At 43.6% G+C, this 15667-nt stretch overlaps 1 protein-coding gene across 7 annotated transcripts in view; it reads left to right on the top strand.

The window, feature by feature from the left end:
• Positions 1–15667, top strand: part of LOC308413106 (junctophilin-1-like) — a 64762-nt gene that overhangs the window by 17394 nt on the left and 31701 nt on the right. For all 7 annotated transcript variants that reach the window (XR_013974670.1, XR_013974671.1, XM_080907896.1 and 4 more), the window contains exons 2-3: positions 9559–10318; positions 15134–15252. Coding sequence is in view for 5 of the 7 variants with exons in the window: in XM_080907896.1 (XP_080764022.1) it covers positions 9559–10318; positions 15134–15252 (879 nt within the window). In the remaining 2 variants the exon portion in view is untranslated. The remainder of the gene's footprint in view (positions 1–9558; positions 10319–15133; positions 15253–15667) is intronic.

A 15667-nucleotide genomic window follows, 5' to 3' on the forward strand; every position in this document is an offset into this window, starting at 1 on the left:
CTTTTGGAAACAATGCTCACATCAGACGTTTACATCACATAAATAAACAGATTAGCACCCACATATTAGACAAAATGTAACTGTAAATACCGCTGATATACCATAACGTTACTTTCAAGAAGAATAAACCCATACAATTTAAAGATTGTAATTACTCAGTGCAATGCAGTATACCTTTAAGGCTGTAACCACAAAAATATTTAAGGCAAGTAATTCTGAATTAGTGTGCAGACATTTTAACTTTGTTATCAGCAAAGTCCTTAATGGGCATGATACCTGCACCTTCGTAAAGTGACAATCAGAGTTCAAAGGGGAGGTAGGCGACGAAGCAAAGATGACCTTGACTGGTGTAGAAATCTCTCACAGCTGACACACGGACCCACCTCAAAGGTTGTGAATTCTTTCCCTAATAACAAACCATGGTCCTCTAAAGTTCTTACGAGGCTGATTTACGAAAGGAATAAAGCTTTTACTGAAGGGAATACCTTGAAAGTTAGAGAAATTAGGAAGGAGATTAGATCAGAAATTAAAAAAGCTAAAATAAAATACAAGGATAAGGTAGAGGCGGAGATGGGTAGCAATAACTTAAGGGTGGCTTGGGCTGGCATGAAACACATGACTGGTCACTGTCTCAGTGACTGTAATAAGATAAGTCTCCCTGGTTTTAGTTCAGATTTTCAGTTAGCCAATGAGCTGAACAGATTTTATTCGAGATTTAATGATAACTATATTCCAAGGAATACACTTGATTCCTTAATAGAGAGCACCAGAGGCCCCCCAGTTTTGTTCTTTGATGAAAGAAGGGTGGGAAATCTTTTTAAAATGAGTAAGACTAATAAAAGTCCAGGTCCTGATAATATATGTGGCCAGGTGCTTAGAACATGCGCTGAGCAATTATGTGGTATTTTTTATCACATCTTTCTTTTATCTCTTCAGCAACAGAAGGTTCCAGAGGTATGGAAAAAATCAATTATTTCTCCAGTTGCTAAGACCACAAAACCTACATCATTAAATGATTTTAGGCCTGTCGCTCTAACATCTTTAGTGATGAAGTCCTTCGAAAAACTTGTCAGGAAGGAGATCCTGCAGCAAGTAGAGAAGCTGATAGATCCACTACAATTTGCATACAGGCCTTGTAGAGGTGTGGATGATGCAGTGGTCACTCTGTTGAACTTCCTTTATCGCCATCTCGATGGCGCCAAAGCTCATGCTCGGCTTTTATTTATTGATTTTTCTTCTGCTTTTAATACTATCCAGCCACATCTTTTAGTGGACAAGCTTCTTAACCAATTTAAACTTAATTTTAATCTCGTTGGTTGGATCTTAGACTTCTTAACTGATAGATCACAGTGTGTGAGAATAAACGGCTGTTTTTCCAAACAGCTGAACTCTTCCACTGGCTCACCACAAGGTTGTTGTCTCTCTCCTCTTTTGTATATTTTGTACACTAATGACTGTCGCAGCACACAGGCCAATAGGCATTTCATCAAATACGCAGATGACACAGTCATTGTAAGCCTCCTTCATGGTGAAGAGGATTCCCATGGGCCTGTTGTGGAGGAGTTTGTTTCATGGTGTGATCAGTCCTTCTTAATGATTAACACCTTGAAAACCAAGGACATGGTTATAGATTTCAGGAAGTCATCCCCTCATCCTGCGCTTACAGTGGTAAATGGTGCAGCCATTGAAATGGTGGATAGTTACAAGTACTTGGGGGTTGTTCTTGATAAGACCCTGTCCTTTGAGTCACATCTTGCTGCTACAGTGAAAAAGGCCCAACAAAGACTGTACTTTTTAAGGAGGTTGAGAGGTTTTAATGTTTCATCTGAAATGATGACTCTCTTTTATAAAAGTTTTATTGAATCTGTTTTAACTTTCTGTATCATTGCTTGGTACGGTAGTATGTCCATGGATAATAAGACCAGACTTAACAATCTGGTTAAAGTGGCGGGCAAGATTTCAGGGAGGTCTCAGGTCCAGCTTGTGGACTTTTATAACAGGCAGGTGCTGAGGAAGGCAACTTCTGTCCTGTTGTGTTCAGATCATCCTCTCTTTAACGATTTTCAACTGCTTCCATCAGGTCGTCGTTATAAAATGACTGCAGTGAAGACAAAGCGACACAAATTGTCATTTGTACCTAGTGCTATTATCTTAATTAACAACACTAAATTGTAAGTGTTGTTGCCATTGCACATTGCACTTTTTTCGATGGAATATCTAGGTTGTTTTATCAGGCTTATAGTATTTTTTTAACGAGTGTACGTGATGTGTTGGTTGTATGTTTGTTGTTTGTTTTGACATACTGCGAATCAATTTCTCATCAGGGACAATAAAGTTACCATTGACCATTGACCATTGACCTCGTGGCACGGGCTGCACTCATCTGGCATGAGAGCTAGCAAGTAGCCTTCACTCAGCGACCGAGTTTTCACTGTAGCAGTCCCCCGGACCAAGGAAGAAATAGAGAGAGCCTCGACGGGTGCAGTAATTTTTACTTTGAGATTCATTCAGAATCTAACAGTGCGCCAGGTGCGCCAATGCACCGTGAAAACTAAACAGAAACACAAAATACATTTTCTTAGACGCTTATTACAAATATGAACTCAAATAAAGCAGAAAATACAACAAAATATCAATTAAGCAAAGAAATACAACTTAAAACATGTACCTCGCTCCGCATTCCAAGGACTGCAAATTGTTCGTTTTGCTAGAGTCCGGTATCACGCTGCTTCACGCTTCATTGAGAGCTGCCTACTGGGACATGTGCGCCACAAAACCGGTCTGAGCTGGAAGTGCAGCTTGCCGCTAACTAAACAACAGAGCCCTCTACTGGACACTACGCGTAGCTGTTCAGGCTTAGATCAATAAACAAAACTGGACCTTTACAGCTAGTCTCATTTTTCCCCTCATTCAGTCAACTAAGAAATTCGTTTCCAGGAACATCCCCAGTTTATATACTGTTAATACTCACACCCACACCCCAGAAATCTCTATCAGCATTTGCCCCAGTGATTCTGAACATGAAATAAAGCTTAACATAGAGATACACAAATTTCTAATTGACTGTTGCATTAATAAAACCATCCATTTCAAATATTTTTGTTATTTCCCAAAAATTGGGATATTTTTATTGTCTTGGGAGTGAAAAAATATTTTCATTTCGGAGTAAAAAGAGACCTACAATACAACCATGTGTTTGAATTAAAAACTCAACAACATTAAGCCCAGCACCCAGTTTTAAACATCGCTAACACAACAGCTGCACTGATGATGACGCTGGCACAGTTTAATGTGGAGCCATTAGTGACATGGCGAGCTCAAGTTCAGTAAAAAAACACAACATGTTTCTAGCGTCCAAGACAGCAGCACTGTTTCAGTAATCACCATTAAAACCTTTACTGTGAAAAAGCTGTTGGGCGTCTTTCATCATAGCAACCATCAACAAACTCGGACATGAAGACTTTGAGCAGCTACAATCCACCACCGTTTGTTTTACACCGCGAAAAATCTTCCAAGAAAAAGAGTAAAGGTACATTTTTTTTTTCATGCCTTAGTTATTTCACTTTGACTAAGATTATTTATATATTTTTTGCATTTAAGAAAACATAACATTTTAGCACGGCACATAAATACTATCACAGGGTTTTGTTTTGAGATGTTTTTTGCAGTTAAACTTTAAAACGTTGTAATTTCTAAAATGGACACTAGTGAGCAGTTCATTTTGAAAAACCTGTTTTTTCTCTTTTGAATATTCATTACTATTCATTAATAAGACAAAAGTATTTATTATCCGTGGTATTTTACTTGATTAAGTCATGGAATAATCAATAGATTACTTGATTACTAAAGATGACAATATTTGTGGTTATAAATAGGCAGTCTTGTTGTTAAGTGATGACTTATCAACTCAGATAAGTCTGAGCTCAGTCTGCTCGTGCGGCTGACCGGCCAGCTACCTAGCCTGACCGGTCTCTCCAATGTGATGTTTGTGTATTGTATGTACGGTCGGCAAGGTCAGTCTCGTAATTGCCCCTTGGGAATAAATAAAGTCTTCTGAATCTGAATCTGAATTTTCAGGTCCAAGCCTCTGCTGTGCTAACTGAGGCATTGTTATTAACTTTTTGTTACAGTTTGTCATGAGGACTCACACCCAGGACTCCGAGATAGGAAGCTTCACAAGCAACTTATTTACACAGTTCACCAAATGTATATACAAATGTGCAGAAATACTGCTATATATAAAAGTGGGGGGACAGGGCTCCAGGGAAATCCAGGGAAACAGACTCTCACTCCTCTTCCAATAATCCACAAACACGATCAGGCTAGAGAGACCAGGTTACACTTGTGACACATGGAAGACATTGTGAATCCGCGTATTCCGGGGCAGTCTTAGATGGACAGAAACAGGGTTAATCAGGGTGTCAATTTCAAAAGGGCAGATGAAGGTGGGAGATAGTTTTTTGGATTCAGACCTGAGTCGGATGAACCTGGCAGACAGCCAAACCTTCTGTCCGGGCGCGTAAGGTGGTGCCGGGGTCCAGTGACAGTACGCCAAGCGCTCGGCCGTGCAGAGAAGGGCGGCTTGAGTGGCTCTCCTGGCGCGCCGACTCCTCTGGCGATGCTGCTGGAAAGAGGGCACAAAGTGCTCACCTTCAACAGCAGGAAACGGAGGTGGTTGGTAACCTAGGGACGCCTCGAAGGGGGACACTCCGGTGGCAGGGGAGGTGAGGCTGTTGTGAGCGTACTCGATCCATGGGAGTTATTCGTCTGGTTGGTGGATGTCAAGCATTGGAGTGCCGCTTCGAGCTCCTGATTGGCCCACCCCGTTTGGCCATTTGTCTGCGGATGGAAACTGGAGGAGAGACTGACCTGAGCTCTGACGACGTTACAGAATTCCTTCCAGACGCGCAACGTAAACTGTGGACCCTTGTCTGAAACTATGTCCGTGGGGATTCCATGGAGGTGTAAAACGTGGTCAGTCAGGAGCTGGGTGGTCTCTAGAGCAGAGGGGAGCTTGGGGAGGGCAACAAAATGAGCAGCTTTAGAAAAGCGATCGATGACTGTGAGAATGACTGAGTTACCTGATGAAGGTGGCTGAACGGTGATGAAGTGGATAGCAATGTGCGACCAGGGGCGGCTTGGTGTAGGCAGTGGTTGGAGTAGGCCGGAAGATGGCTGATGGACGTTGTTGTTTTGGGCACAAATTGGACAAGTGGCAATGCATTCACAATCCTCTTCTGCAAGAGAGGGCCACCAGGCGAAGCGCTGAAGGAAGGTAATGGTGCGGTGGACCCCCGGGTGACAGGTGAGCCCAATGTAGCACTCGTGACCTAACAGAGGTCACGAGTTCTACAAAGAGTAAACCTGGAGGGCCCGTTCAGGGGCCCGGTTCTGTTCAATGACCCTCCCTAATGGCAAATTTGATCTCCCAGGTCAGGGTCCCAATAACACACGTGGGAGGGAGAATGGGGGAGTCCTGAGCTGTATCTTCCGAGGCAGTGAATTGGCGTGAGAGAGTGCCGGGTTTGACGTTATGAGAGCCAGGTCTGTAGGTGATCGAGAGCTGGAATCTGGTGAAAAACAGGGCCCACCTGGCTGGCCTGGCATTTGGCCGTTTAGCTGACCGAATATACTCCAAATTCTTGTGGTCCATCCACACCACGAATGGCTGGGCAGCGTTCTCCAGCCAGTGACGCCACTCCTCCAGGGCGAGCTTGATGGCTAGCAGTTCTCGGTCTCCCACGTCATAATTTCCTTCTGCGGGGGAGAGACGGCGAGAGAAGTAAGCACAAGAGTGAAGCTTACCACTTTGTTGCTGGGAGAGCACGGCCCCCACTCAGGCGTCCGAAGCGTCCGAAGCGTCCACCTCCACGACAAACTGTAGACTCAGATCTGGTTGGAAAAGGATGGGCGCCGAGGCGAAACGTAGCTTCAGATGAGAGAAGGCTCATCCCAGCAGACAGGAACCTTGGGTGAGTTGAGACGAGTTAGTGGCAAAGAAAGCTTACTGTAGTCACGAATGAAACGAAGGTAAAAGTTAGCAAAATCCAGAAAGCTTTGGAGTTGCTTGCGGTTAGAAGGGGTTGGCCAGTTAATGGCGGCTTTAACCTTAGCTGGGTCGGCTCTGAGGTTACCTTGCTCAATGATGTAGCCCAGAAAGGAAACTGTAGTTACGTGGAACTCACACTTCTCTTCCTTAACAAAGAGATGGTTCACAAGGAGATGTTGTAAGACCTGTCTGACATGGCGTTCGTGTTCGGTGACGGAGCGTGAGAAGATGAGGATATCATCCAGGTAAAAAAGACAAAGAGGTTGATGAAGTCCCGGAGCACGTCGTTTACCAGAGCCTGAAAAACAGCTGGAGCATTGGTGAGACCAAACGGCATGACAAGATATTAAAATGGCCAAGATGGGTGTTAAAGGCCGTTTTCCACTCATCCCCCTCACTTTTCCTGACCAGGATATTTGCATTTTGCAGGTCTAACTTAGTGAAGATTGTGGCCCCCTGGAGAAGCTCGAAAGCGGAATTCAACAGCGGGAGAGGATATTTGTTTTTAACCGTAATGTTGTTGAGGCCTCGATAATCAATGCAGGGCCATAGACCCTTGTCTTTCTTGGTCACAAAAAAGAAGCCAGTGGCTACTGGGGAAGATGAGGGGCGAATTAAACCTGCAGCAAGTGACTCGTTAATGTACTTTTCCATGCTTTCACATTCAGGCTGTGAAAGGCTGTATAAACAGCTGGTAGGGAGCGGTGCGCCCGGGAGAAGGTCAATCCCGCAATCGTACGGCTGGTAAGGAGGCAGCGAGCACGCTCTATCTTTGCAAAAAAACCCAGTTTGAGGTCACTCCTCCCCCCACCCCAGGTTACTCTCCTTTCTCCAATCAAGGACTGGGTTATGTTGACGCAGCCAGGGGTAGCCTAAGACTAGCGGTGTGAGGGGGGCTTTGAAAACTGCAAGGTTTCAGAATGATTTCCAGAAAGGGTTAAAGAAATGGGCTCTGTAATGTGGGTGATGTCTGGGAGACGCTGACCACTGAGGGCTGTAACTTGAAGAGAGTGTGGTAGTGTTTCAGTGCTTAGTTTTAGCTTATGCGCCAGCGAAGCGTCAATAAAGTTCTGTTTGCCCCAGAGTCAATCGGAGCCCTAAGAGAATGAGTCGCATGAGTTGCACAGTTCATTTTGCTGCAATCATGAGACGTGGAGGAGACCGTGAACAGGAGACCTCATCCACCCATACTCTCCTCTCTACTGGCGGGCGGTCTTTTGGCCAAGCCGGACAAGCGTTGGCGATATGGCCTTTGCAACCACAGTAAAAACACTCACCGGCCCTCCACCGTCAATGTCGCTCCTCAGGCATTAGTCTGGAGCGCCCCAATTGCATGGGTTGTTCACCCTCTTCCATACTGTCCGACACCTGATTGCCTCCGCCACTGGTCGCGCCTCCGCCCAGCGCCATTTCCGTGTGTCCCAGATGCCTCTGGGTAATATAGTTTCCGGTTCCCCGGCTCTCTCTTAAATGCTCGTCTACCTTCATACACAGTGTAATCACATCAGAGAGAGTCAAAGGTAAGTCCCTCATTACCAGTTCATTTTTCAATTCATCACAAACATTATTCAGTGAGGTACTTATCAATGCCGACTGCCCCCACCCGGTCTCTTCAGCCAAAGTCCAAAACTCGACTGAGTATTCCGCTATACTCCGTCTCCCCTGCTTTAAGTTCAACAATCAAAGAGCAGCCACCTCAGCCCCGGTGCCTCTTTCAAAACCACTTTTAAATTTAACGAGAAAGTCCTGCTAAGTGATCTCAGGGTCAGTTCTTAGCATGGCTTGTGCCCAGTTCAATACCTGCCTGTAACAACTGAACAATATAGGCAATTTTGGCCCCATCAGTCTCATAGGTCTGTGATCTGGGTCAAAAATCCTGCACACTTATGAAACTCACCCGAGTAAGATTCCATAGCAGGTAAAGATTGCTCCGGGGGTTCTGGGTGAGCCGGTGCGGAAGAGGTAGATAGTACGGGCGCCAGAGTTTCGGAAGCCGGTAACTGTGGAGAGACATGCAGAGGAGGCGTGGATGGGCGTTGAGCGAGGGCTTGGGTGAGCGTAGCCAGTTGCTAGTTAGTGTGCTGTAGCATTTGTTTGTGGCGTTCCAGAATTGCTTCCGGGGTGAGGACAGGCTGCAGGGTGGGGGTTGAGTCTGCTGAGTCCATGGTTGGCTGGATCATTACTGTTACGGTTTGTCGTGAGAACTCACATGCAAAACTCAGCGATAGGAAGCTTCACAAGCAATTTATTTACACAGTTCACTGAATGTATATACAAATGTGCAGAAATAGTGCTACGTACAAAAGTGGGGGGACGGGGCTCCAGGGAAATCCAGGGAAACAGACTCTCGCTCCTCTTCCATTAATCCACACACATGATCAGGCTCTCTTTCTCCAACTATCACCACACAGGAAACAGGGAAAAGGTCAAGGGAGTCTGTACACAGGGAAATGTTTGTTAGTTCAATGCTCAGAAACACAAAGGGGAAACTTAGCTGGCAACTTGACGACACTAACACGAGTCAAACACAACGATCCAGCGAAGAACAGCAGTCATCGCCTGGCTTAAATACTGGTTGTCAATGTCATGTCAATGGCTGTGAACAAAGAGAAACTTGTAAATAACTCATGAAAGAATAAAGTTACGTTGAAACCAAGCACACCATTGTTTTTCTTGTGACATTACCAATAAGTTTGATGTGTCACATGGCCCTCTTCCTATTGAAAAAAACAAAAGTTGTATCCAAGATGGCCGACTTGTAAATGGCCACCATGGTCACCACCCATCTTGAGGAGTTTGCCCCTCACATATACTAATGTGCCACAAACAGGACTTTAATATCACCAACCATTCCCATGTTATTACGGTGTATCCATATAAATGGCCCACCCTTTACTTAAACATGGAGTCTGCCTCACAGTGTTTTACACTTCACACGTGTCCTGGATATGTCATGCTTAAGCACATCTGTTGAACACTTTTGGATATAGTTATAATCACTGATACATTTACACAATTATATGATAACAACTTTGTAGATGGGCAGCCTGTTTATGGCAGTTGAAGTTTGTACAGTCTCCTGACACATTGCTAACATTTCTGTTGGCTAGGAATGTCACCTAAGTTGTTAATAAAATAAAATTATATTTTTACTCTACCTCTGCAGTGACTTTGTTTTTGTTTGTTTTTTTTAGCTTAGTATCCTACGCTGTCATAAAGTAATGTGGTGTGGTACGATATTTGTCTTGCTATAATGATGCATGGCCAAAAGGTTGATTAAAATGACTTTCATTCGACTATATAAAGTAGTTGGTTCATTGATTCATTGTTGGAGCTCTAGTTGCATTCTTCTTTGCATTCTTGATCTTTTTTATTTACTTTGGTAGCCTCTATCACTCACTTTGTATTCTACATTATTCTGTATATGCTTTTTATTCTGTCTCTGCTTATTTTTTATGCTTTACTCACAGTCTGTCTTCTCTCTGTGTGTCTCTCTGCTACTGCTGTAGGCACGTATCAGGGTCAGTGGAGTGGTGGCATGCGTCACGGCTATGGAGTACGTCAAAGTGTTCCTTATGGCATGGCTTCTGTCATCCGCTCACCTCTACGAACTTCGCTGTCTTCACTCCGCAGTGAGCAGAGTAATGGTACAGTACTGCGTGACAGCCTATCCGATAGCCCTGCTGGCACACGTGGTGGTTTTGTGCTCAACTTCCAATCAGATGGAGAGGGTTCAGAGAAGAGAAAGGGTCTTTTTCGCCGTGGCTCCTTTTTTGGTAGCCTTCAGCGACTACGCAAATCTGATTCACGCTCATCAATTTCTAGTAAGCGCAGTTCAGCACACAGTGACACTACTATGAGCCGCATCAGTTCAAGTGACGCCAACTCTACCATTAGCTTTGGAGATGGAGACCCTGGCGATGACTACCTGCCTCTTGAGGACAGTGTGGATGCTACCACCACCGAGTCGTATGTGGGCGAGTGGAAAAATGACAAACGCAGTGGCTTTGGTATCTCTGAGCGGTCTAATGGCATGAAATATGAAGGCGAGTGGTTGAATAATAAACGCCATGGCTATGGCTGCACCATCTTTCCTAATGGGACGAAGGAAGAAGGGAAGTACAAGAACAATATGCTGATCCGGGGTATCAGGAAGCAGCTGTTCCCACTAAAGAATACCAAGACCAAACAAAAAGTGGATCGTGCCATTGAAGGAGCAGTGAGAGCAGCAGCCATCGCCAGAACCAAAGTTGAGATTGCCATCTCCAGGTAAAATATCCTGAGAACCATAAGGAAGTTACAACTACTTTTACCACCTTTTTCTTTACTACATTGGAAGTATATTGGGTAGTATATACTATCCAAAGTTTTATCCATATTTTATCTATACTATTGTCAGAGCATATACTGATCATTATTAAATAGTATTAGTAATACTCTTAATACTACTCTGCATATGCTTGACACAAAGACATTTTATTGCTCATTTTGACACACTGGCTTACAAATGTAATTGAAACTTCATAGTAAGCATATGGTACTTAGTATTCTGTGGAATGAAAAAATATTTGCTGCTTGTTAGTTTGGGATTGTCTTTCATATGTGTCACATGTTTCAGATGATCAAATATATTTTAAAACTGGACAAAGATAACCCAGTATGTAAATGCTCATTTAGTTTATTAAAAGAAAAAAAAAGCTATCCAACCCTACCTGCTCTATGTGAAAAAGTAACCGTTAAATCCCCAAAACCTTTGGAAAAATATTCTGTCTAAACTTTTTTAAAGGGTTGAGTCTGGTTACATCTGGTGTAAAACTAACACACCATTTCAAGCCTGTTTTTCAACAGTTTTAACTGCACATCCCCCATCTCAAATATCATCAGCACCCCTAGATGCCCTCCTCCCACTGCCTCACTGATCTGACCTCCTGTGACACCTGCATATTCACCTGTACTCCTAACCAACCCCGAAGTCCCCACCAGTCAAGCCAACACCAGCATCACTTCCACCTCAATCTCCTCTGCCGGCATGCATCTCAGCCCCAGAAACCCATTTTAGATGCCATACCTAGAATCTACTGGAGCCACTCACTCAATTTTGGGCACAGTGACCCGAGTATTCTGATTACTACAGGGACAACAGTTGCCTTCAGCTTCCACGTATTTTCTATCTCCTCTCTCAGCCCTTGTTATTTCTCAGGTATCTTGTTCCTATTTCCTGATGTTGCTATTGCTACATCTTATCACTACAGCCTTCCTCCTCTGCTTGGACCCAACTACTGGCTGGTTAGCCTTAGCACTTCCAGGCCATACTCTGCAACGGTGTTCCTGCATGCTATGCCATCCACTTCATTATAGCTTTCCATGTATGATCTGCCAACTAGTATTTATGATCTTTGCTGTTCTTGTTCCTTTTCTCTCTTGGGTTTCTGCTGCCTGAGGTATCACCAAGCACATGATCATTCCTGGCCATCTTTCTGATGTACTGATGGATTGTTGTTGTTGTTCTTACATCCTGGATAGTAATTCTACACTCACTATTCGTTGGCCTGGATTTGGTATGAAACCTTCGATACGTGGTAAAGGCTTTTCTTTTTTTAATGTCAGTGGTTCTATCTCCTCCCTTGGCTAGCTTATTATTCCAGCAGGGTATCTGGCAGGGCATAGGTGTTGATTACCTAGAGCTTGTTCTTCCCATTCAGCAGACTCCTCAGGATTTGCCTTGCTCTTTGGCGAAGGCAGCTTCTCTAGTGGCCTCCTCATTGTTCAGTTCACCTCTTGTATTCCCATGTAATTCTAGCTATCCTCAATATCTGGAATATTGCATTCTGATAGTGCAGTCTGCTCAGTTCTGACTACTTTCCATCTTTTTGTTGTTCAGGCTTACGTAGAACAGCAGTGGGGACAGGGTAGGGCTTTATCGCTGGGCGATATGGCCTAAAAATCCATATCACGGTATAATTTGAAGCAAGTGCGGTAACGATATATATCGCGATATATTCTTTTCTTCTGTATCACGTATTTTACACACTATAAGGCGCACTTAAAATCCTTTAATTTTCTCAAAAATCGTTAGTGCGCCTTATGTGTGAATTCTGGTTGTACTTACTGACCTCGAACCAATTTTATGTGGTACATGGCGCGCAGAAATCTGTCAAAAATGTTTCAGTACAACTTTGGTAAGCTATGAAGCCACACCGCTTGATGGATTGCCGGAGCATTACGGCTGCCGTATTCAGGAGCCCCGCGGAGTGATCTGGGTCCAAAACTCCGTCTTCTTCAGGTCCCAAAGTCAAACGAACACTGCGGCATCACTAAGAGTTACAAACTGTCTAAATTATTTCCAGTGTTGCCAACTTGGCGACTTTGTCACTATATTTAGCGAGTTTTCAGACCCCCTTAGAGACTTTTTTCCTAAAAAAGCGACTAGCGACAAATCTGGTGACTTTTTCTGGTATTATTGGAGACTTATTTATGACGACTTTTTGACGTGAAAATGCATATTGCTCTTACTCTCAACAAGCAGCGGTGCTGCCGTGGGCACCTCACCCGTGCCAAAGCACTCACAGGCGGATGATAGTCCTCCCCCATCTGCTATCAGGGCACAGAGATGTTGACCTCTATGCGTCCAAACTGCAAATGAATCGCGCATGAGCGAAGCCGCTGCTCTCGCACTGACTGTAACGCAGTCAGTTCTTCTTTTACTGTTATGCTGTTTTGTGGATCACAAGGTTTAAAACTACTTATAAACACACACACACACACACACACACACACACACACACACACACACACACACACACACACACACACACACACACAGCAACTCCACCAGAGTGCCAATTTCGGGTCACTTTTGCAGGTGTTCTGGGAATCCATCCTACCTCAAAAAAACATCCTACCCAATGTTTCTGCGCAGACGCGGCGCATGTGCACAACACCAAAGCCGAATTAACTTCTTTTTCTCTCACCCATCTGGAATACTTCTTAAGGTTATGGTTATGGCGCGCTTTTAAGCGCTTTGGGTGCCTTGAAAAAAGCTATATAAATCCAATCCATTATGGTTAGGGTTATGGTTAGGTTTAGTCACAAGTCACCGTCAAATTATAATACGGGTAGGACGATTTGTCAGAGTAGGATGGTTTCTCAGAACACCGGTCCAAGCCCGGATAAAGGAGCAGGGTTGGAATTGTGACATTAAAAAACAATAATTGCTAAAAGAAATTTAATTTATAGTTCTAAATAAATTCTAACTGCATTTAGGACATTTTTTTACTCACTTTTTGCCTCTTCCACGATGTTATTTCTCTGTAGGTTACAGAGAGGTTACAATTACATTGGCAGAGGCTTCCATGTGGTGTTAGGCAGTTTATTGGACGTTAGTTAGATGGGACCAGTCCCTTCGAAGGGTCCTTGGTAATCAAGACTGTCCAGCCTTCAGTTAGCTGTTCCAGTTGCATCCATTAGCAGCTGGTTCATTTGTTCTGCCAGGTGCTCACTGAATACAGTTAGGCTCTTAGGCAGTAGGTGTGAATGATGTGCGGGCCTGGTGCTGGCGAACTCATGCTTGAGACTCTTTCTTGGATGTGATGGTCACATCACATGACATGCAGTTTAGAGTGGTTGCTATGGGGTGCTCTTAGATCCACTAAACACTGAGTATTGTTGTTGTGTTGCATCCATCTCCCATATGCTATTCCAGTGTTGCTTCATCTCCAGCCTTGGTGGGACTGCTCTCATATTGTTTTCCTGCCTTATATTAATGCATCTTTGATGGTTTAGTAGAGAACATCTGGTTTATTCTCATGGTTTCTACTTCTGGTATACCTCTTAAGGCGGTTAGCCAAGACTGTGTATCTTTGTTTGGTTGTTTCAAAGGCCTCAGAATTAGCAGCTTGTTGTACTTCTTCTACACTCCATTCTTCCTCATACCTTTCTGCAGTTTAAATATTTTGCTAACTTCCTGCAGTTTTCCCTTGATCTCAGCCTCTTTCTGCATGGCAGGTATTGCTACTTGTGGCTGGTCAACTTATAGCCAAGCATCTCAAGGATCACTGTTGCTGTGGTATAGATCAGCTGGTTGGTTTTAGTAATGATCACAGCAGGGATTTTATGTAATGTTGGATTCAAATGTTGCATCACTTTGACCTTCAGATACTAACCCCAAGTTGCTCTCCGATACATCTATCAGCGTATGCATGTGTGTGAATGCTTAGATAGAATGCACTTAAAGTGTAGAAGAAAGTGCTTGTGTGCATGGCTGTGAATGGGTGAATGTGATCTAAAGTGCTGTGAGTGCTCCAGGAGAGTAGAAGTGCGCTATATAAGAATCAGTCCATTCACCATTTTAAGTCTGGATGAGCTGAATAGTGTTCATAAAAATTGATGCATATTTCTAATCAAATGTGATACCCATGTAACCCTCTACATAATTTTAATGTTTCTTTTTCTATACTGTTCCATTTTAATCACCCTTTGGTTTTTACCTCTTTAGCCAGTTTGGCAGAAATACTTTGTTAGATTGACAGAGAAACCACATTCCTCAGTACAGCACCAAGAAAGCTCTTAGGGGTTTATACCCCATCCCTAAGACATCTGGGAAGCTCTTGGGGGCGGGGGGGGTAAACAAACATATGTGTTAGTTTCCTCATTATTTCATCATTAAGGAGATAAAAGAAGTGAAGTTTATTCCTTTAGAAAAATATCAAATCAAATCAAATAAATTCAGCAACACTAAAAGCCCTGAAAGACCCCTCAAGGCAACGAAAGTAGATATTTACAAAATCCTTTCCTTGATTAAGAGAAAAACTCTGCAGTTACTAGCCAAGTCAAAAACACACAAAGACGAAGGCTTATCGTTGTCAAAGTCTACAATTAAGAGAAATGTCCAGCCAACATCAAAGGAGAGAAAAAAACCTAAAAGCTGTGTGCATCACATTTCTTCACAGCTGCCTTGCATATCAATGCTTTTTAGAAGCCCCAGATGGCAGCCCCATGGAAACTATTGAAACACTTCCAAATAAACCAGACAGAGCACACTATGCTGAGTATGTTAGTTACTAATGAGTATATGGATTCTTGCAGGACGTCCCATGCCCGGGTCAAAGCAGAGTGTGCAGATCAGGCTTCACAATCAGCCTGCCAGGATTCTGATATTGCCCGAGCTGTGGCCAGGGAGCTCTCCCCATCTTTCCATCAGCCAGGTACTGTAACACCTGCACATGTTGTAGAGCTGCTGCTTGTAAACATGCGATGTTGAACTTCTGTTGTTAGGTTTAATTTGTGACCTTCTGTATGATTGAAATGCCTAAAAGGTTATGAAAGGTTTTAGAACAACTGTTTGAAGGTTGGGTTTGAAACCCTTTGAGGTTGTCTTGGTCCTCCCCTATTTTCTTCAAATTTTGCTACCAAGGAGCCAGATCATATTGCAATGTTTTTTTTAAAATGGTCTTTAGCAATAGTTCTCCATGCCTTCTGAAGGTTCTTACAAAGGTTTGGATATCGGCTGCTTTTTCCACAAATTTTCAGTCCGGTCTTTGTACCTGATCATTTTCAGTGGAATGTTTTTTGTTAACATTAACCTGTGAACTTCAGACAAAAAAAGGCGTGAAACAGTGT

Source organism: Rhamphochromis sp. 'chilingali' (genome assembly GCF_963969265.1).
Source record: "Rhamphochromis sp. 'chilingali' genome assembly, chromosome: 16".
NCBI classification, from domain to species: Eukaryota; Metazoa; Chordata; class Actinopteri; order Cichliformes; family Cichlidae; genus Rhamphochromis; species Rhamphochromis sp. 'chilingali'.